Here is a 23,857-nt window from a genome sequence, read left to right on the forward strand (position 1 = left end):
GGCTCAACCGCGGAGCCAGGCCTTGAATGCTGATGGTCCCTCATCTCATCAGACGGCTTTGATGGAAGGGGCGAAGACCTCTTCGACTTCTTGCTCTTCTTCCATTTGTGGGACTTACCCAAACGTCCGGACGACTTTGACTGCAACAATGAGTGCTTGGAGTGGCTGAGCAACTGATTCCGGGACCTTCCTCTCGACCGGGATCTAGACCGTCTTGGCATCGCATGTCGGACAGCAAGGAGCTTAAGCGACCACTCCCTCAAGGCCTTGAGGTGCATGACACGACAAATGACGCAGGTCTTGGCATCATAGTAGCACTCAAGGCACCAAAGACTGACGAGGTGTGGGACAGTCACAGACATTTGCCAGTGAAAGGCGCTACACTGCTTGAAACCATCCTTCTGGACATCCCTTCCACACCAGGAGACAAAGTCTAAAAAATGTGTCTACAAAAAAACTCGAAAAAGAGTAAGTAACAAAATAGACTGGGGGTAGCTCTACTCCAGATCTGCGCTGATTGGCATAGAATGAAAAGAACCAATGTCAGTGAACCGGGGAGGCGCCTACATAGGAACCATGCACGTCACTTTCAACGTGGACGACGCCATGTGGAGTCGAATGCTGCCACCTACCGGCGCGCAGGGGTACTGCCTACAAAAACATTTCCTGATCCAGTCTGACTCATGGGGAGTACTACAAGGTAAGGAATCTGCAGTTTCAAGTCTCTAGCCGATATTTCCTTTAATACTTATGAGGCACCAACTTTACAATAATCTTTCAAACAAACTAAAATCTGCAAATATCCACAGCCCAACGTGACATTTTTTGACATACCTGGGTTCGCTTGACTTGGTTTGACAATGTCGCACGAACTACATTTAAAAAATGTGTTTATTGTAATGGAGCACATAGCATTCCCTTCAACTGACACCTACCTTCCAGCTGCAGCCACATATAGGAACCTTTCACTCTGCTGACTGTCGCAATGCACACCTCCTCTGGGTTAGATGGATTCACAGCTTCTAGTTTCATATTTTCCTTAAATCCATGTTCAGATATAGGCTGATTGAAAAAGACAGGGCGTGTTCAATGTAATTTTCAAAATCAATGCAACAGTGTACGTCCATTTTATTGTATGTCCAATTATTTGAAATACTGACAGTGAAAACCCTTCCTTTTACTTAGGTGCTTAGGGTAGAGATTATCATTCAGAGCCCTACTGTAGTTTGCATGCAACCAGTGTAAAAGCTTGATTGTTGTGGCCTGAAGAAAATACTTTCAAAAACGTCTTCTTTTATTGCGTTTGATTAAATGTATTTCACCTCATGAAGATCAATATGGATTTGGCAGTAACAGATGTTTCTAGGTTCTATCATTGGGAGACTCTGCAGCACCAGTAGACAGTTTTTATGACTGTAGGTGATATTATATTATTGCGGACAACTCCACAGAGGCTATGGCTGCCGAAATAGCAGTGGCAGGCTATAAGTAATTTGCTACAATAGAATGGTTTGCCTACAGATATACATTGACTATAAACTAGAAAGTGATTATCACAGCCCACAAGCCCTTGGAATCCATGCCAAATCTCCATTCTCATATGCACAATACAAACCAGTGAATTCTGGAGTACTCATGCACTTTGAACGACTTAATACTTAATAAAGACTGGACATGTCGCTTTGGATGTTTCCTTAAGTTAAAATCCAACGTGCATCTTAAATGTACTATGTAGCATACTATCTTGTGTTTAAGAGCTATGATCTGTTCAAGGCCTTGAAAACAGATGATGATAGTTTCCAAAAAGAAAATAACTGTCAGCCACCATCTTGCAATAACTTAGGACCAGAATTGAAGGTGCATAATTGTTATATATGTTCCACTTGTGTAAAATGAAAGAAATAAGATATCAGAAAACATACATAAAATATTTTGATAATAATTATTCAGTTATTTAGATACTGAATCCTTGAAAATCACACCTTTGGAAAGCAAATCTTAGCACAGAGCTGAGACAATGCCACAATTAAACAACCTTGTATTTGGTATAATAAAACATCAAAAGCTTCACATTTTTCCTAGGCCACTCCTCTCTGGAATCTTCCCTGCCTGCTTCAAAATCACTGCCACCATAGTACTGAAACATTCATCAAAAACCTCTCCTACAATCATTTCTGCTCTGTCACACACTTCTTTAATATCTTTACACAGCAAGCCACATGCCTTCTGCAAACAGAAGCCTATCACATTCAGTCAATGAGATGGATCGTAACTACATCTCTTAGTTCCTAACTTCTGCCCATCACCACAGCCTCAGCGTTATCCTCATCCTTCTCTTCTTTCTTCGTTATTGTGGTCCACAAGGTACTGTGCCCAACAATGTTATTCTTGGGCATGAATGGCATTGAATTCTCTTGGTGTCTTCCTGCTATTCACACTCCTTTGGATGAAATCAGGCTCTGATAACACTGACACATTATTATCAATGGCTAATGTACATGACAGGTTTGAATTACAGCCTTTACTTGATGCTGATCTGCACGGAGGCTCAATCAAGTCTATGAGTACAATCAGAGAATCAATAAACAACCAACACTAAAATGACAATTGCTCAAAGCTGAATTCCAAATAGAAGCACTGTTTCTGTTCATCTACGTGCCCAACATCTGTATGTACTCCAGTCAATTTGATTAATTTATTGTTTTTTGTTACTGCCACACAACCCATAGTTAAAACTCAATCTTTTGATCGACATAAGCAGGGAACAATCAAAACTGAAATGTATGAAAACGTAATGCATATGATATAGGGATAATTTAGAGCAGTGTGGCAGATGCATTGTATGGGTACATATCACATATTCCCCCATCTTATTGTTAGCAAGTGTATTACTCTTAACATTGCCCTTGTAATTACTTAAAGAAGAACAGTTAGCTTTTATATACACTGCAGGTCTTCAGACCCTTCTCAGAAATACATCATAAGTAGGCCCAGGGCTAAATGACGTAAAGGGTTTCGGCTATTAAATTTTCACATGTAGTAATAACAGGAAGTGAGTTTGCCCTGGTTAATCTATCTACCTAGTTACCTATCTACTTTTACCTCTACCTGCAATCTATCTTTATTTGTTTATTTCACAGAGGGAGGTACCACTGGGTAGTTATGGTTTAACTGCAGTTTTGATTGAAAAGGCATATATGTAGATACAAAAAAAAGATATGCATGTTTTTCATCTAATAGTTTAAAATACGGCCTGAATGCAATCACATTTTATAAATGATCACATCCAAAGACTGTTACTCCGGTGGTTGAGGGGAAGGCTACTGCCTTGTGTTAGATACCCCAAGAAGAAGTGGTGTATAAAGAACTTATTCTGACTCGCTTTATTTCAATTAAAGGAGGCCTAGCAACAGATACACTGGCAACACACGAAAAGCTGTTCTCTTGAAAGTATGTGTGCTCAATACCATTTCAATTAATGCTGTCTCATAAACCCTAGTTTTATCACAACTGCTGGGAAGCCAATAGGTGGGCGGTTAAATGAGAGAGTGACAATCAAATGTGGTGAGGGCATAACAATTTGAGAAGCAAAAAGAATGTACATTAGTCCAATGGAGTCCAATATGGGACCCAGTTTAAAAGAAGGATATCCGGAATCTAGTACTTAATAATGCACAGCTGGTGATGGATTCACAACTCTATGTCTGACGAAACTGCCAGAGCCCTTGCATGGTTAATTTTGGGGATATGGTGATGCCGTTCTTTAATGTTTAACAAAAAATGGAGTACTTCACCGTCCTACCTATGGAGAGCCTCAGCTACTTCAAAATGATCAACCCTGGTAAAGAAGCTTAATCTGTTTGCGTAGAAACTGACAGTCCATGTTAACCAGGAATGGGGTACAGACTTACGGGTGCCAATGGTAAAGGCAAAAATATATAATACTTAATATAGCACATACATAATAAAGGACACCAAACTAGATGTGCGCCAGAATCTATTACAGTAGGCCGGCTTCTGGGCTATGTGAGGAAAATTGACATAAGAAGCTTTTTTTTCTTTTTTCTAAAGAGTTTGAATCCTTGGTAAGTGAGAAGAAATAATAATGCACCCTGAGTAACCAGCATGCAACAAAACAGCAAAACACATTCTGGCTATAATATTTTAAGAAAATTGACTGAAAACTAATTAAGTAAGCATAACCCTTTTGAGGGTGAACTATGACACTGACTGCTGCTGAGGCACATTTTATTAACTGGTGCCACAAAGGAAATGTAATCAGATATATAACGAAATAATAGTCATATGCATAAAAAGATATTCCACAGTGCTATTGTGTAATTTCTCTGTGTTATTTTATCTGGAATCCAAAGGCCATTGGATAAAATTCAAAACAGAATAAAGGGCAATTAATGGTGAACATCTTACCAAATAGTCAGGCTGGACTAGTAATGGCTTTAGAAAAATAGTACAATATGCTAAACCACTTAGTCAACAAGTACGTTTCAATAACAGAAGTGCATTTCAAACTTTCTTTTACTGATCTGACAAAATAATTTGCCTAAGAAAATAGGGCGATGCTCTGCGCCAAGTTGAATGTCATCGTGCTAAAATTTGGGTTTACTGATTTAATTTTGGTGAGATATTCTAGCTCTAATGTATCAGCTAGAGTCTACAAAGGGAATTTACAGAATGGGAAAATGAGGACTAAAGCCTAGATTATTGGATAGGTTAGGCTCTACCTTAGATCCTCTCATTTTTGGCTCATAACTGGCAAAACATTTGAAATTCACTGAAAAAAACAAAGGTTATGGTGGAGTTATACGTAAGTAAGACAGTAAGATTTTAACTTACATTATTAAAACCTTAGAAAGTCACTGGAAAAAAACAACGTTGAAAGTGGAGTTATATGTAGAGATTCTAAAAATTTTAAAAACCTAATGTTTAAATACCAAAAAACACTGGAATTCACCCATTATACATAACTGACATGAGTATAACCTGCAGCTCTATGATGCGCTGCTTAAGACTGTACGTATTACATCACTGATGATGTCTGAAATCCATAGTGGTGCAAGCTATATTTAGGTCAGTGTGTAGAACTGGTCAATGTCAGTGTTTTTCAGTTTGCCATCTGCAACTGGGCTGCCAGGTCACAATGAAGGGCACCCGCAACTATTTAAGGTGCGGTGACTGTCACTTGCTTCCCTTGCCTTGCACCACCATTCACCAGGCAAGGAAAACCCACAATAAACCCAGGTGCAGGCATCAGGGCACTAGAGGTTTTTTATTTATAAAAACTGACCCCCAGAGTTGGATTTTGTTGAAAGAAATGCCAAGCGGGCTGAACAAACATGGCGGCCTGTTCGTTATTTGCATTAACAAAAGTACAGCTGCTGTATAGGTGGATGAACTTTCATTACAGAGATCCCCACCATGCCCATAAGAGTATGAAGTCCATCTCACTAAAAAACCTCGGCTTCTCCATTTGACCACAGTTCTAACATCATTTCACTGCCCCTAAAATACACTGTGAGTCCTCAAAAGTCACTACAACATTAGAACACACTCCTCTTAGGTCTAATATCTGTTACTTCTCTATGCACCCTTACAGTAACCCTTAAATGGAACTGCAATATTGAGATACTCTGCATTCTTTTTTATGGTGCATCTCTCTCAGCTATAATGCACCATAGCCATCTCTTTCCATGTTTCAATCAGAGTGTACAACATCATTCACGGTTAGGTCCCCAAGTACAATTTGATGTAACCTATCTATAACAATTCTGTTTAAGATGGCAAGCAAATAAATATTAATTCACCGAGGCACACTCTTGATTTTTAGGCAACAATGTGCTCTACTTTTTAGAAGTACAACCTTACAAGTACTTAGCCATTTAAATTCACCACCATCTAGATGGAAAGTTATTTTCTGAATGTTATACAAAACCTGGTATGTTGTTCTGAAATTCACCCTACTGAAACATAATATCTATAGTGATTGGCATAATATTTGTATTCTAAAGGAATGTGACTATGGGGATTGTGTTCTCCGCACTGCTCATACATCAATTTGAAGAGAATCAATCAGTGTCTATCTATTTCTATGATGCTTATTCTTGGGACAGATGAGTACACTCAATGTAGTTTTGAGACTCTTTTTTATCTGCATGGGCAATGTTAAATTGAGCCTCTTTTGCCTAAATCATTGCTTGTTATTTGTTTCAATCAGTCTGAATTTTTTAATTTTGTATTTACGATTATTGTAACTGTACACTGAATAACTTCATGCTTTTGGAGGAAATCAAATACATCATGCCACGAAAATACTAAAAAGCCAATCTAAGATTGAGAGCAATTAGACAGGTCTTGAAATCTGGCAGGGTAATGTTTCATTTAAAATACTGTAACACTGCAGTCTGGAACAGAAGGAAAAATCAATATTCCTAAGTATCAAAACCTGCGTAGTGTACACGCTGTTTTCAAAATGTAATGATAAGCGCTTACTGATTGGTCAAGAAAGCCATAGAAAATATAGGAAAAAAGTAAACTGTAAAAATACTTTTCTCCAGCCTCAATTTTAACAGCGAACAATCACAGCTCCCATCTGAAAAAAATACAGACTTAACACTGTACAGTATATAACTCAAATGTTGTAATATCTATGGCTATTTAATCTACAAAATACAAGTTAACCTTTCCAAAAAGAAATATAGAAAGAAGCAATAGCAATTATTAGTTTTGAAGGGGCAGGTACTAAGCTTTTTTGTCAGCTCTGCCTTACTACATACTTGTTGAGACAAATTTTGCACCCAGTAGTTTCAATTACATGTGCCAAAGTCTAGCTATGTCGGAGGGAGACAATCTCACTCCATGTCATTACAGACATGGTTTCCTGTCCTGACCTATTTATCTACAAATTAATTATTTCAACTATATTAGTCTAATTGATTCAATGGAAGACAAACTAAAGTACAATACCCTGAAAGCATTAGGCTCCGCTATCATATAAAACTGCGTGACTGGAGCCGGTGTCCATAATGACCTGGAGGGATGGTGACCTTAGCATCAGGTCAAGTATTCCAACCAAAGAAAGATGATCATTATAATTTAACATTATTATACTTACAGAAGGAAAGCAGCTCTGAGGAGCAGCCTCTGCACCACACTGTTTGAGGTAATCTGCCCAGTCAAAATCCTGTCCAACATACCCTGTTACAGGGGAAACAGAGAACATTAGGATACTTGTACCGAGCTGTTGGGGAAGCACATTAGAACAGTTCAGTAGTTTGTGGAAAATACACTACATTAGAGGCATACATCTGTGAAATGGTAACCACAAGTATAATTAGAACATTGGAAGGTTGAGAGCTCCATTGAAGACAACTGAGTAGCTCTGGCCTTATAATGGCTGGTATAAGCCCGGAGCTCCAGCATTCCCATGTTTGCCTTCATATTTCTCCCTTTTTAATTTACAATATTCTTCCCTTAGTGGGTGGAATGCTCTAATAGTCTTATAGCCATCCTGCCTCGCCTCTCCCTCTTTATAGGCCTTAGCCTGCAGCTCTGGCCAATAACTCGGATTCAGGGCCTTTAGCAAAACAGTACAGCCTTCGGCAGCGGGCTATAAGGCTATGTGAAGTTGTTCTACACACAATGCAGGTTAACACAGGCAGTAAGTCAGAGAAAAGGTCAAGAGTGCTGTAAAGTAACACGTTCCTAATCACAACCTGTTGTGTTATTAAATGGAGTTTATATATAATGCAGCAATCAACAATTTCGTAGCATCTATGAGTTTTGTGGGCAGGCTCATCAAGGAGATTTTTTCCACTGAGCTATTACATCCCTGAACCAAAGTGGTGTGGGTGAATGATTTAGATAGAGGGTTCTGCTTATCCTGACAGAGGAAATATAAAATTGGTGGTACTGTGACTTTTCAACCTAAACTGTATCACTGTGTGTAGTTGGTTGTCTCTGCAAAGTGGTTCGCATTGGGGTAGGGGTGTTGAAGATCCCTGCCTCATGTGTTAGCTAAACCAGTGTTGTTGTATTAAAGCAATGGATACTGTGCCCTTCCAAATGACCATTGTAGGTGGGTGTCATAGTCCAGTATGGTGTCTGTTGCTCATTTATGTGCAATATTGACTGTATTGTTCTGGTCTACATTCCAATAGTCCATGCTGACCTTGGGGCTGGTTTACTTTTCTTCTACTCGAAACTGGTATGTCCCTGTCTTGCATTTGTTTTGTTGTTCTTGGAGACAACCTCTCTGGGCTCTTGCTCCGTATTAGGGTCCCTCTGTCCGCTGGTCCTTGTGTCCCTTCTATCCGTGTATTCTTGACTCATTGTATTCTGAGGTTCCATTTCCCCAGGGTCCCTGTTTCCTATTCCTTGAAAGTCCTGCTCCTTGACGCCCTATGTCTCAGGCTGCCAGGCATATATGGAAAGATAGAAACTGATAAACCAACAGAGAGAAAAGGGGATAATCACACAGACAAGTAGACACCTATCTAGAGAGAGATCAGAGAAATAAGCCATGGCTCTGATGAATGTCACAAGTGAGGGACAGCTTTGCTCCAATAATTCTTGTCTGTACAGATTAAGACCAAACAGAGTATTGAAAGTAAGGATGTCTCTATGAAGTACACTTTTCACAAACACAGTTCTGCAAGTAAAAATGCCTCAGATGAGAAAAGTGCGAGTACAAATGCCAAACCATTATGTCAGTTAAAATGCCAACACATTCCTTAGGTGGCTGCAACACTCATCTGACAATGCAAAGACCACAACAGACTTAAGTAGTTGATTATCCCTCAAAAGGAATATTATGAGTAACATAAATAATCCTTTAGAAGTAAAAATGCTCTTACGCGGTTTTTCTAGTAAAAATGCCATGACACACTTTTCCCCAGTAAAATTAACCACACAGTTCTGCCACACTAACAACGCCTTAGGCCAGTCATGGCAATAAAACACATAAAACAATTTAGCCAACAATAGTCCCCCAACTCAGTTCTGCTAAAAGAAATGCCCAAAATAATTTGAAGAGCATAATGACAATGCACAGATATGCCAGGGAATATGCCCAATGCAGATTCAGAAATTGAATTGCCCACGTAGTGACCCTGTTGCTACCCCTAATCTGAGGCTATTTGCCACGGATAGAATCCTACTTCCACAGAAATGACCATGTGGGAAAATTACTTTTGTAAAGTATTCAATCTTTAATTCCCCAGTAACGATAATGGAGGTTGGGGTGTAACTAAAGAGAGCTTGATCTCCAACTAAGAAACACCTGTTCTCTATTTTGAGCTATTCCGGTAGTCATGACCACCTAAATATGGATGATTCTGTTTAAATCCTAGACTGCAGAGGGTTTGTCACAAAGAAATAGTGACATGAGGACAGACCTATTACCCTTGCATCATTGCATATTTATTGCACGCAATGGATAGGTCCAGAAAAATACACCTCACTGTGTGTTAACTCACATCTGGGCCTTATATATGGAATTGCGACACTCCTTGCATAGCATTATATAGACCCAACCTAAAGGGCTCATAATCTTTTTTACTGGGATGTGCCTCCGGGAGCATTTGTGTATTAATTGGGCCTCTATTCTAGCAGAACGCCTTCGCGGATAATGTTTTTAATGTGAACTCATTCTGAAAAGCAGGTTTTTTCCAAGAAATTAAATCCAAAAATCCATCTTACTATAAACTAGTATGGTTTGAAGTGTGCAGAAAGTTTAACTTTGCAGGGTGCCTGGTTTTACTCTGTTATAATGTGTAAAAGAACCCTTGCAGGTACAATATGAATCACCAAAGTAAATTGTGTCCAGGTGCTGAGTAAATGCAGGATAGACAAATGCACTTGCACCCAGAACTAAGGCAACTATGCGTCAGGCACTTTTGATACATTGCCGGATAGGTATGATCAGTCATGAACATCAGCATTTTATTTTCAGCCCGAGGAATGCTTTTTGGCCTAGATTAGCATGATTAAAATTACACACTGCTACGTTTTTAACAGTTTATAAAACGTGAAAAGAGAGGAGATGAAGCAAACAAATAAGGCAGAGCTAGGTGAAAAGGATGATGATTTGAAGTCTTTTCTAATAGAGCATGGTCAAATAAAATAAAAAATGATGCATACATAACTGTTTGCTAAAAAATGCCTTTATTAATTCTAGCCATATTTATACAAAAAAAACCTGGAACTTACATTTATTCATTTTCTCCTATATTTAGAGTAAATTATCTTTTTTTGGCTCTGCAAATACTTGAAGAGTATTGTATGCTACTTAGAGTTGTAGTCCGCCCGGGAAGCAGCAAGGTTCTCAGATTCCAAGGAGTACTCAGTGAAAACATCCCTGAATTCTAAATACCATTCCCTCCCTCTAAACAATTTTTCTCTTGCCCTTGACAAGTGCAAATCGCTGAACGCTTTTAGGGTGGCAAGGGCTGAGAGTAGGTTCGTGAAAATCCACACTCAAGCAAGTACATCAGTGCTCCAAAAGTTTGAGGGTACCTAGCCCATGAATGACCACACCCCAGCTGAGGGATAAGACTTACTTCCTCAACAAAATATATCTAAGTAGATCTTTTTGGTTTATAAACATAGGTTCACAAAAAAAGGGCTATTTGCCTATATAAGTTGAACTCACATTGCTAAACAGCTTTATGTCAGGTCCTACATTTATAAAATACAGGCTCGTTTCACCTTCAAACCAGATTGCAAAACTCTCTGGGATTCAAGTAAAATGTGTGCTCAGTATTAAGATTACATTAGTCCATGTTATTGCAAACTGTCTTGTGAGTAGTATTTTTTGGACTAGTAATTTTGATAAAATCTTGGAAATCCAAAACATTCCTACATTGAAACTCACACTATCAGGGTCTGAATCATAAACCACTGGTGTAATCCAAATAGATTACATGATTACATACTTTTATGGAATTTTGTAAACTATGTAAAAAAAGAATGATCCCATTTTCATGTGTATGTTTACTAATAATATTTCATTCTTAATAAACTGTTTGTTCAATTAATCATTTAACAGTTCAAATCGTCTTTGAAATATACATATAATTATAGGTGTTACTTAAATCTCCATATAAATAAATTACAGATTCAATTGACATGGTTCTTAACATTGCCTCATCATTGTAAAAATGAAGCGATGTGTGGGTACAATTCATAAATCGTGATTTCCTGCATGGACATGAGACTTCCACATAGAAAATTGACAACTAATCACCTAAAATCCAGATCCTCATTCAAAGTCCTGATCTACATATTTTTAAATATGTTCATTTCAATAACTGCTGACTGATGTGAAGATTGTTTTGCATTGATAAGTAATGCGTAAAGTTGTGGACGTGGTTGTAGCATGGCTTAATTTATTGAAGTGTTTCCCTGACTTAATAAAGGAAGCATTACTTTAAGAGGGATTTCACAGTTTATGAACCAGAAAAGACAGTTAAGCGGCAAGAGTGTTGTAAGCAGGCTAAAACTACAATAAATAATGCTTGCAGTGGGTAATCACATCTGGATGAAACCGGTGTAAGTGAGGCTGAAAGTGTGGCACAGGACTTATTTTAAAAGGGCGTGAGGGAATGGAAACCTAAATATGGAAAACAAATTTTCATGCATAGAACAAAAAGAAACAACATGTTAAAAGATAATAATTGTAAATCTGCGCTTGTGGCATTCTGCAGTGTTGAGGACCACAGGCATTATAGGTCAGAGTACAAAAACATGCAAAAAGATTGATAAAAATCATAATTTCCCTATAATATGCCATGAGTTTCTGAGCTTAAATTTTTCTTCGGAGCTTGTAGCCAGCACTGCCTAATACTCGGGTAAAAACACAATGGCTGCTTAATCATAACTGCACATCATGTCCCTTGTTATACCTCGATACACTACCTGTCTCTTTACCTCATCCATGCAGGTACTTTTTCATCCCTACTTCCTCCCCTTGTCACGGTTTTCCTATAGTTTCCTTCCTCCTTTTTTGCCTCCCTTTTCTGTCTTCCCCTGTCATACTCTGGGTCAAAATCTGATGTACTGTAATATTTTATTTTTGTCATCATATTCTGCAATGATGGTTATGGAATCTTCCTTCTAACTACATCTTTATAGAGATCCATGGCAAATATTGAACATGAAAAATAAAATACGTTTTCTACTACTATCAGAAGTAAATCGTTGACATCAAGAACAGTGACATCCAAATCAACAGCAACCACTTGCAATACAGTAAAAAGCCGAGGCACGTACCAGGGGGTGCACTGAGGTGCAGGCCGTTCTTCAGACTCCATTGCACAGGAAGAATTCCGGCACTGTTGTGGTGACACACAAAGGTCTTCTTTTTGCGGGGTTCTGGGCGCAGGTCATCGATTTCCACTAAGACATATTTATCATCAAGCACCTGTGAAAAGGTGAGATAATGCAAATTACATTTTTTCATGATTGCAGGTAAGGCTTCAATTTGAATTCCCAGTCTAAACGGCTGAATGGGAACAGCAAGTGTGGTATTTGTTTCTGAGAATATGTGCTACATTTTGTTTATTTGTAAGTAGCTGCCGAAAAAATACTTAATAACCATTAACATACATAAGTCATGTTTTTCACTCTTGCTCTTTGAACAATAGTCTTGTAACTATTTTGAATCTTCACAATAATCAAGCTTGAGATATGTAAGAAGCAGGTACTCTAGAGACAGGGGATAAGTATAAAAAAAGAGAAACACTGTCAGAACCATGTGTTCCATTTTAGCAGGGCGAGATTGAGCAACACAAAGTATTTCACATATGCTGTTATAGACTAACCCAAGCAGGTGCAAACACAAATTTAAAAGGTAAAGTTATATGACTTGAATCTTACAATTCATATCCTCTCCATATAAATCTAATTTCACATTTAAACAAAAAATGGTTACAGAGAAAATCAATTATGTGGTTCAAAACAATCAGTCCTCAAACTGTGAAAAGTACTATCATGTTTAAGAGTAACTATAACGAAATGGTTACTAACTAGCAGTGGCGGCTGGTCCCGGAATGCAGCGGTGCGTGGGATGGGAGGGTTAAAAAGAGAAATCCCAAAAATGACTTACCTGCTGGCTGGCTGCCGCTTCTCCTCCATCCTCTTCCTGGCTCCTTCTGTTGAAGGAGGAAGCATCCAGGATCCCAAACTCCCCATAGCCAACCACAATGCTGCAATGCAGCTTTGTGATTGGTCTGGGCACCGTGGTTCAGCGCTCAGCCAGGGAATAGGAGCCTGGGCATGTTCTCCATGTAGGCTGCAATGCAGCCAGCATGGAGAACATGCAAAGTGTCCCGAGACTGCCCACCACTCCTCCCCCAGCTCTGAGAGCAGAGCAGATCCAAGCCACCGAGACGCCGCAACAGGAACAAATAAAATGATAATAACATGAGTTATTATCATTTTATTTTTCCTTTCTTAACACTGCTAAAGGCAATGTGGCTACACTCCTCCACCTTAGTGGAGGAGCGCCACTGATTACTAGTAGGAGTTGTTTTGCAGTCTGAACAGTTGTCTGGGTTCACATGCTGTACATTTACTCTGCAATCTAGTTGTTGGATGTAGAATCATGTCTTGTCCTTCTCTCTCTTTTTTTTTATACCTGTGTGGGCATTGTCAACCACTATTTCATGGTAAGTCCATTCCCTGTGAGACATGACCTACCCTGCCCCGTAAGTTCCTGGGTGTAGTCGCCATGTTCATATTTTCTTTTTCCACCGTTAGGTCTGGATGCACACCAGAGAAGCTACGAAAGAACCTTGGAAGATTTGCAGAGAGGAAAGAGAAAAAAGTTGAGCGAAAATCACCAAAAATCACCAAGAGGCCACAAGAAGCATCAAAGACCAAGGAAGAAAGCCTTCTCAGCCCCAACGGGGGACCTCGTCTGGGAGGACCACATGGCCAAAAAATGCAAATGAGAACATCCCCTTTAAATTCAATCCCAACTGCCACCACAAGTTCGTGCAAAGGGATGTACATGAGGTCTGTAACCTGTGCCTTCTAGAGGATCACAACGCCAAAGACTGCAAAGACGAGATTGAAGCAGCGACTGGCACACTACGACATGGCTGATACCCACAGTCCACAAGAATGGGCGAAGGACCTGGGCCTCTCCAATGACGATGAGGGAAACGTTGAAGAAGCCGAACCTGCACAAGAGGGAGAGTCAAACACCAAAGGAAGCATTGTCAATGTTGATAGAGCAGAAGCTGTGAAGAAGGCAGTGAGGAATGCTGAAAAGACCAAGCGGCAGAATGTAACAAAAGACCCTAAAGCCCCAAGAGCCACCTAAGTGTCTGCGTCAAAACACTCAATGACCAAAGATCAGCATGAAACAAAGAAGGGAGTGAAGAAAAAGGTCAAGGAGGCAAAGGACAAGTAACTGGCTGCCCCGAAAAGGATGCCCTCCTTGATGACTGCCGCTGAACGTTCGTTCAAAGTTGCGAGAAAAGACGTAAACTCCAAGCCGAAATGGCGGCAGTCCTACAACACAAGAAGGAGTGCGCCAACTCCCTGAAGTTGTTCTGCATCCCCACGAAACCCTTGGAGTCCAGGGAATAGAGTGATGACCTACCGTACATTGAGGTCCCCTCAATGCCAGAGCAACACGAAGAGGAGCAGGACGACCTCTTTGACTACAAGGAGGAAGAATCTGCCACGATGGTGAGGCAGGGCCAGTACTTTGAAAAATAGCAGGATCTCAATGCAGAATCCCTTATGGAGGGTGTCGACAGCTATCCCTCGAGGCCCTGGCCTCTGGAGTAATCAAGAGAGCGGCAGACACGTTTAGGAACTGGTCCACCTCCAGGAAGAGAGGGAGGAACCATGCTTCCTCCTTGAAACACTGATGCCATCACTGAAGGCATACCAGTATTTACCCATGGTTCCCAGCATACTGGACCAGGATAAGAAAGCTTTGAAGGAACCTGCCACAGTCAGGGTGGTTACTCCTTGAATGGAGAAAAACAAACATTCCACTCAAACCCTCCTTTCCAATACATCAAGGGGAATGTACAGGCAGACTCCATCATAGGAGCAATAGCCAGGAAGAGGAATAACACTGCTGTTATAACTAGCCCACCACCAGAGAAGTAGAGCAAAATAATGGACCTGGTGGGCAGATGTGGGAGAGAGAAGCATTGAAGCAATGGAGAATTGCGAATTTCAATGCACTTAACAGGTACGGCCACCAGCAATGGACAAAATGGAAGGACTGATGCAGAACCTTCTGGAGGAATTCAGAAAAAGAGCGAAGGTAGTGATCCAGGAATGGCAAAAACATCGCCAACTTCTGCCTCAAATAAGTACTGAATGTGGCATATATCGGCAGTAGGCAGATGTGCACAGGCAACACTCAGGAGACGCACATGGCTCAGGGTCTGGATTGAAGGCTGAGGTGTAGGCAACTGTTATCAACATGCCATTCACAGGGGAAGCCCTCTTCAGAACGGTCGTGAATGAGGCACTCCAACAAATGAAAAAGAATAACAAAATAGCTAAGGCCATGGGGAACCTGCAATTCAGAGGATCCTTCAGGAGCAGGGGAACCTCCAAAAGAAGACAAACAGGCAGGGGTCTTGCCAACCCTACAACAACAACAACAGCAAGGCTTCACCCAACAAGACACACACTAGCCCGCTCAACAGTGGCAACACCCTTCAAGGCAGCCCATTAGTGGAAAACCCAGAAGAAGAGGGCAAAAAACAAAAGGGGGGCCAATCAAGTGGCTCTACCAGCCCACAACCCCACCACATAACACTAGTTGGGGGTGGGTGGAGGTGAGGGGAGGAAATAGGAAGATTCTTCCAGGAGTATAAATCAATCATCTCAGACAAAAAGGATCTTAAACATAAAAAGGGACGGTTACTGCACCAGACCACTGCCTTATGTTCCTCCTACTGAAGTTTGATTTGAGGTTTTCCTTGCAGTTTGGCTTTGGGCTTCCTTAGTTCTATCAGCTTAGTTTGAGCTTTGAAGAGGAGTACCCCACTTCTGTTGTGGTATTTTTTGTAAGCTCCATGTCCTCCTGTCTACCTGCTGGGATTTTTGGCAGTGTTTGTTAATGGTCCCAGCATTTGCCCTACACTTCCCTGTCCGATCACTAAGATTGGAGCAGGTGTATTCCTGATCCGTATGCAGAGCTGGGACCTCCTTTGTTGGAATGCATGTGACGGAACCTGCAGAAGGTGGGAGCTTATCTTGGGCTTCACTCGGTTCTTCTTCTTGGGAGCTGTGTTAAGCTGGTTCTGCTATCGGGACTACTCCTCCCTGGCTCCCTACTGGGAATCAATAAATCAATCTAGCATGAGTCATACGGAATGTTTCAAAACAAAAAATAGAAACAAACTGCTGGGGATAACCTCATCTTTAAAAAATATCCTAAAAGCCACAAGCTCGTCTTTAATTGTCAAATCTTCTTGAGCTGTACTTGGCACCTCACATGTAACAGCAAGGAAGGTTCAACCTACTCCCACCACCTAATTTCTCATGGATCTTGAGTGTAATAGAAGGCTTTTAACTTATACAGTAAGACACTGCTAGGATCATAAGGGATACATTTTAAGGGAAGAAGCATTTCCAAGAAGAGCTTTATGAGTCAAAAGTAGAGTTTTACAGTGAAACTATTACTCCAATGACATCCAGTACAAGTTGTAATGAGCTTGTGAAATATGTTTAATGTTAAACACTATACTTGAAGTCTTCCTAAACTGACCATGAAAGTCCCAAGTTATAGAGCGTTCCTATAATCAATCTTTGCTTTAAAAAAGAGCACTGCATATCGATCAGCAGCATTAAGCAGAAATCTGTTTTTTCCTACACAACTATTAATGTGACAAACTGCCTGAATACATTCTTGCATCAAAATGATTTCCAAGTCTTCTCCGGATTTCAAACAGCAATCTCTTAGTTACCAAATAAAGAGCATTGATTTTTGTTTTGTGCAGTTGTCTGTTGGATGGGATTGTGCTCCTTCACAGGGGTGTTGGCTGGAATAAGGCTCCTCCATGTGCTTCCTGTTGGGCCTGTGGAATGCGGGCCTTCCATTTATCTCTGACTGGCTAGATTGTATGGCTTTCACTTTCCCACATTTTTGTTTCAGGCTTCAAAGTTAGGTGTGTTATTTTCCCTTTCGCCCCACTAGGCTTTACCCTACCTGTTGCTGGTTGTGCTGTTGCTTGAGGGCTGGAATATCTGGTTCAGTGCCTGTCATTTTGGCACCACACCTACATGTTTGGCAAGAGGTTTTGTGGTGGGTTGTCCCCCATGCTCCTTCTGTGTGCTGAACCTGCTCTGCATTAGTGGTTTCAGGCTTGTTCAGCTGTACCATTGTTTTAAATGTTACTCTTTTTGGGTGTTGGTTTTTCACCTGTGCAGTCTGCATTGCTTGGTGTTTATGGGGTGGGAGTGCTATTGTTTTTCAAATCCACCTTCAAATTGTTTATTTTTGTATTCGAGTTGGGCTTTTCTGTGTGTTGTACTTCTGTTGGCTGATGTTTGTTGAGGGCGAACCCCTCATTCATGTGGGCAAGCTTCCTTCTGGCTTAGACTTTCTGACCCCCTGATCATTTTCCTTTGTGTCTTTTTTTGGGTTGCACAATTCCAAGTGCCTTTTCAGCTTGTTTCTAAGTTTGGCCCAGTGACTGGGCACTGTGTGGACGGTTGCCTTACTTTTACAGTACCCACTCACTCATTGTTGATTCCCTCTTTGCTGTTCTGGTATTGCGTGGGATGGCACATGGAGACATTGAGCATTATTGATTGGGATTAGGGCCCACCCCACTCCTTGTTTGGATGTGTGGTAGGGGGAGCATTCAGCAACTCTCCCACTTCATTTTGCAGCTTCTAGAACTGAGGTTGCATTTTTGCTCCAGGCGGACACCTCTGCCCTGTTATTTTTTTATTCTTTTGGTCCCTCTCACACCACTCATTCGATGTTGACATGGGTTTTGTGGCTGTTTATACAGGGTTTCTTAGTGTCCTGTGCCTCCCGTCCTTCCTGCTGTTTCATTGGTTTCTGGTTGCTATGTAAGTTGAGGTCATGTAGCCTCTCCGGTTTGTCATTTGATTCTTCTTGTAGACATGCAGTTTCTTTAATGAGTTTCCTACCTTCTTTCCTCCCATTTGTTTTGCATATGGACTGTGGTGGGCACTTCTATGTACTTCATACTGGGACCTGACATTCTCTGGAAATGGGGTGCGTTTACTTTCCTTGAGTGCTCTCCAAGCTTATTGGTGGGATGGCTAGCTCGGTGTTCCCCACAGCAGATTTTAAACTGTGTGTGTGTGTGTATCTTGTTTTATTTGCATCTCTTATCACCTGCAAAATTACCAAATGGAGGCCAGTGTTATCATAAGGAGACTTTAGTTCAGTTCGGTCTTTGAACGACTCAGCATATGTGCAATGGGAACTTAAGTAAACCACATTAAGCTTCTACCCTCTCCCACCTCACAGGAGAATACATTTCACTTGTCATTTGCTCTCACAGTGGCCCGTGTGGTGATTTGGCAGAACTGCAACACAATGGAGCATAGCCACAATGGAATTTTGGAGTACATTAAGTAGGACTCCTTAAGTACTTTTTTTTAAGTACTCATACATGTCTTTGTGAATTGGTCTCACAACATGTAAGATGGGACTATTCATATTTAATAAGTGTAAATAAAAAGGACTGTGCCGTTTTTGCACATTTACTAATAGAAAGCTGTATGTTTCGGGCCGATTCACAAAGGCATGAAACAGTACGTAAAGGAGAACAAATGAATACATTTAGGCACTGCTTTTGCAGAGCAAAGTAGCACATTATGCAGTGTATAGACTTACAATTATCACACTAATGATTCTAGAAAAAGTTTAAATCTCCCTGATATCACTTTAGTATTTAGAGGTGATTTTCACAACATTCATTTTAATTGCAAATACATTTCTGTTGAGTTTAACAAAGAGAAAGGGAAAGCGAAAAAGAAAAGTTATTTGTCAACAAATGCATGTTTGTGTGCTGTGGGTGTGCTTGTATGTATGCTGCTTCTCTCTATCGGAATGCAAAATACAAAAGTTCAGTCTACTGTCTTTTTCAATGCTGGTTTTGAATTGGTGACTAAGGACAAATACTGGTTCCTTAGGTACACACATCTAGTGCTCCAGCCGTTGCTTAGAGCGATTAGCTAAGATAGCAACTACATCTCAAATATGACTGCGGCTACTAAAAATGTAATTTGTGAGAATGTGCGTTCCAGAAACATGATGCAATACAAAACTGTAGGAGGCCAACATTGATTACCTTGGCAATAGTAGCAGGACAGATGGAAAAAGGGGCTGACGGATCCACTGCCTCCAACTTCATGCCAACAGAAAATGAATGCTTGCTGATCACAGGTTTATCCTGAAAATACACAACAGACACAAGCATAAACATGGACATGTCATTGCACCTGACCCCGGTTTTCTGTTAGTGTTTGTGTAAACATTCTTGAGTTCTTATCTGTCATCCATTCATTTTGGACATTTTGATAAAAATGGAGGAAGACCCTTAGGCCCTGATTCTGAGAGGTTCAGTCAGCTGGATGAATATTTCCATCCCTGGAGTTACCAATACTGGTGGTACCAATAACTTCAAGAGTGAGGAAAATCTCATCCATATGAGTTGGACCCATTGGATTCACTTAGAAATTATATATTACCAGGAAAATCAGTAATATTGGGTCCAATCCCTTCAGCAATTCCTTATTTCAAGCCGAAGGTTCACCTGGAGATTAATTTACACCTCCGGGTGAAAGGTAAGAGACCCACCCTGTTTCCATGGATTTCATAATTACGTTATTGGCGCCATTGGAATGAAAAGGCCAAACGTACCTAAATCAACAATAAACCTATATGTTTTTATTACAATGCCTTTGTGTAGCACTAACTATGCACAATAGTTTGAGTCCAGAGAACTGTATGAACACTAATGGAATTACTGTACTCAAGCAATAGCATATTTGCAGTTAAATCAATCAGTCAAAATGCCAAGTCTATTGAAACGCTTCACGCATACCAGAAAGTAACTGATTCCTAATAAACACAATGTTTAAGCTTTTCGATGAAATCATGAACTTTTGTCATTTCTTGGGTGGAACTTTAATCTATATTCAAGTTGAAAGCATAAAAATGCATGATTCTTCATTGTTTTACTTACCAAAGAGATCCAGAAAATCATGAACTACCTTATGAGTGTGATATAGCTATTGCCTCTTATTTATGCTCCAATTATAACCCTCTGTACGAGGGTGCGATAAACAGAAACTTAAAAAATATCCTAACTTTTATGGAAAGCTAAGGTAGCCATGATACATGCTGCAAGACAGGAAAAGTGTATTTTTGTAATGTATTTTAACATTCTATAGAAAGGTATATAGCTATTCATAAGCCTGATTGCAAGTGGTGGAGACTGGTAACACCTGAGACGAGATGGCCACAGACCTTGCACCTTCATCCTGTTCAGATGTGCCCCAGGTTAGCGATTCATCTGTGGTAATGGCCACTTGGGGAATTGGGTCTAGAAAGGGCCTGCTGTTCCACCACTGCAGAGAGTGATTGGTGCTGCCCTTATCAACACCAGCTCTTCCATATGACCCTGTGCTTGTGACTACGGACTGAAGAGGCATTCCTTAACCGGATGCATATGAAGTCGTGCATTTGGGCACTATTGCAATTCAAGACACCATCATGCTTACCAAGTGCATAACAGTGCAAACTGGGATGCGACTGAGTGGCTGAAAAGGGGTACCGGCCGGGAATCTTGCATTCTTTGTGGACTGTGGAAGGCTTATCCCTATTGAGTTCAGGACCGACCCTAGAAAGGGTCAGATTCAGAAGAGGCTCCAAGTGGGATTTTGCGGCATTTACTGTGAACCCTAGAGTGTGAAGGAGGGAGACTGCGACCTTAGTGTTGACCAGGCATGTTTGTCTGCTCATATGCTTTATTGGCCAATCATCAAGGTAAGGAAATACATGGATTCCTGCTCTTCTTAAATGGGCAACTACAACTGCTAGACATTTTGTGAAAACAATTGGCACTGTGGTGACTCCGAAAGGTAGAATCTTTAACTGATGATGTCGACCACTTACCACAAATCGTAGGTAGCCGCGAAGAGCTGGGTGGGTTGGGAAATGAAAGTAGGAGTCCTTAAGGATGAGGGTGTACATGATGTCGCTTTGGCGCAGTAGACGGATGACATCCTGTAGGGTTACCATGTAGAATAGCGCTGACAAACTGTACTTGTTGAGAGGAAGAAGGTTCAGGATTGGTCTTAGGGAGATGTTCTTCTTGGGGATTTGAAAGTATAGGGAATAGACACACTTGCCCCGGTGCTGCTGGGGTACGGGATCTATGACTCCTTTGGAGAGAAGAGCTTGAACTTCCTTCTGTAGGCATTTGAGATGTTCGGGACTGAGGGTGTGAGTGGGGGTGGGATGTTTGGAGGGATTGCTATGAACTCACAAGTAGCCGTGCTCTATGACAGAGAGAACTCATTTGTCCTTGGTATTCTCCTGTGAACGGGGAAGAAATCCCTGAAATCTTCCCCAGACAGGTGTTGTGTGTTCAAGGGGGATCCTGGGTATGTCCGTTTTTGGAAGTGGAGGCTCCCCATGGTGGGTGAGCCTCTGCCATGGCCCTTCAAGTTGTTAACCCTAAAGGAGCCTCTTGAAAAGCCTCTACCTGCTTGCTGCTGATAACCCTGCTGGCGACCTTGGTAGGAGTCTGAGGGTCCAGGGAGGTGTTTTTTGAACCTCCTCTGTAGTGGTGTTTGCAAAAGGACACTCTACCAGAAGGAGTATTTTTTCAAGCATTATGTCCACCTATGGGTTGAAAAGGTGCTACCTGTCAAACAGCATTTTAACAAGGTGCTGCCGCACCTCAGGCTTGGAACCACACTCTGAGCCAGGAATGGTGCTCAAAGATGATGGAAGCATTTACTCCTCTTGCAGCAGTATTTGCTGTATCCAAGGCACATCTAATGCTGGTGTTAGATATGGCCTTACCTTCCTCAACTAACTGTTCCCCCTTCTTATGGTACTTGTCTGGGATGTGCTGCAAAAGCCGCTCCCTTACCTCCCACCAAGCCCCGTCATATCTAGAGAGGAGGCCCACTGTGCTGCGATGCGCCAGAGTGTTGCCACCCCTATCCCTACTAGTTTACCTGCAGCATCTATAAGCTTACTGTCTTTATCAGAAGGTGGAGCATCCTCAGTAACCTGGTCTGCTGCCCACTTCCTAGCAGTGGTGACCACTAGAGAATCTGGAGAGGCATGACCCCGATGGAGAGTGGATCTGATGGAACTGGCTTACATTGTTTTTGCTTGCTCTTTCAAAATATCAAGAGCAGACTTAGCCATGCCTTTGAGCATAGGGAAATATTGGGAAGATCACTCTGTCTTAGAGAAGACCTCTAGAAGGAAACCCTCTTCCTCTGGAGTAGTGTGCAAATCTACCTTGTGGTAGGTGGCAGCACACTGAATGATACTATGGTATGCAGTTGTGGCATCCGTTGGTGAGGCTCTAACAGGGATGTGTTTCAAGTCTGGGTCTGTAGGAGGGTCCACATCATACTCCTCCTTAGGTCACAAGACACCCTGGTACATGGGTTCAAAAACTTCCACTGGTAAATATTATCTTGGGCTAGGGCTGCCGGTGTCTAAATAGGAATATGGGGACCTATGTGGCGAGTGCATGAGAGATGGAGGTGGAGATGAAGATGGAAGAGGCAGAGGAGATGGAGGAGGAGGAGGAATGTCTCTGGGACTTTTTGAAGGGCCATCCTGAGGTGGAGCGTCCTCTGAAAATCGCTATTGGAATAATGTTTTATCAGAGGCCACAATCTTCCTAGTGTACGCATGGATGAAAATTTTGCATTGTCTTACATCCGGCTCTTCCTGGAACATTTTAAGGATGGGTCACTCTTCGCCATCGAGAGTATGAGACTTTGATGCCAAAGTTGATTTTGCCCATGGTTTTGACAATAAGAATGTTTTTGGTGCCGAGGCTGGTTTGGATGACAGGTGCAAAGCTCCGGTTGTGCATTTGAAGGTGTAGAAAAAAAGGAAAAAGTTGGAGTGGTGGCACTTATATGCAGCTCCATTTCATGACTTCTGTGGCGGAACAAGGCCAACTCAGAGCCACACGGCACCACCTAGTAACATGCAGGAGCACTACAGAGAAAATATCCGGATCCAGTCTAGAACTTGGAAATATTCTAAGGAATGTGCAGTTAGAAGTATCCATCACAAACATATATACATACATGCAGATGGCAGATGAGCAGGGGTAAGAAAGAGAAGGGAGAATGGACAGATGGGACCCAGGAATGTAATAATAATAGGAGAAACAATGGGATCAGATGGATGGAGCAATGGAGAGGGACAGGCAAAGGAACAGAAGTGCAGTAAGGAGAAGAAAAATAGGAGATAGGAAGGGGCACTGGGTAGAGAACAGAGAATGGCTTGAGACAGAATGAAGGAACACAACAACACAGAAACTGTGACTGGATAAAGTAGAGGAAAGAGAATGGAGATTGGCTGAACGGGACTGGATACAAGAACAGAAGGAAGCATAACAGGGAGTGGAGCAGGTAGAAAGTGGTGGAAGATTTAGTAGTATCCAAAACATTTCTTTTGTGTAGGAGGTGGAGGGTTTGTTATTGTGATATTGGTTCACTGGTTGAACACCTGGACCTTTTTGATGCACAGAGACCGACCCCAAGCATTGCTACCATGGCACTGGTGGTAATGCATATGAAACCTTTTCACATCAGATGCGTTCGGTTGAGT

At 41.3% G+C, this 23,857-nt stretch overlaps 1 protein-coding gene across 2 annotated transcripts in view; it reads right to left on the bottom strand.

Moving 5' to 3' along the window:
* The window catches only part of SFMBT1 (Scm like with four mbt domains 1), a 482,765-nt gene that overhangs the window by 159,482 nt on the left and 299,426 nt on the right, over positions 1 to 23,857 (bottom strand). For both annotated transcript variants that reach the window (XM_085624542.1, XM_085624541.1), the window contains 4 exons: positions 19,329 to 19,430; positions 12,286 to 12,436; positions 7,130 to 7,212; positions 936 to 1,062 (listed from right to left, as the gene is read on the bottom strand). In XM_085624542.1, the coding sequence (XP_085480668.1) occupies positions 936 to 1,062; positions 7,130 to 7,212; positions 12,286 to 12,436; positions 19,329 to 19,430 (463 nt within the window). The remainder of the gene's footprint in view (positions 1 to 935; positions 1,063 to 7,129; positions 7,213 to 12,285; positions 12,437 to 19,328; positions 19,431 to 23,857) is intronic.

Source organism: Triturus cristatus, chromosome 9, assembly GCF_964204655.1.
Source record: "Triturus cristatus chromosome 9, aTriCri1.1, whole genome shotgun sequence".
NCBI lineage: Eukaryota > Metazoa > Chordata > Amphibia > Caudata > Salamandridae > Triturus > Triturus cristatus.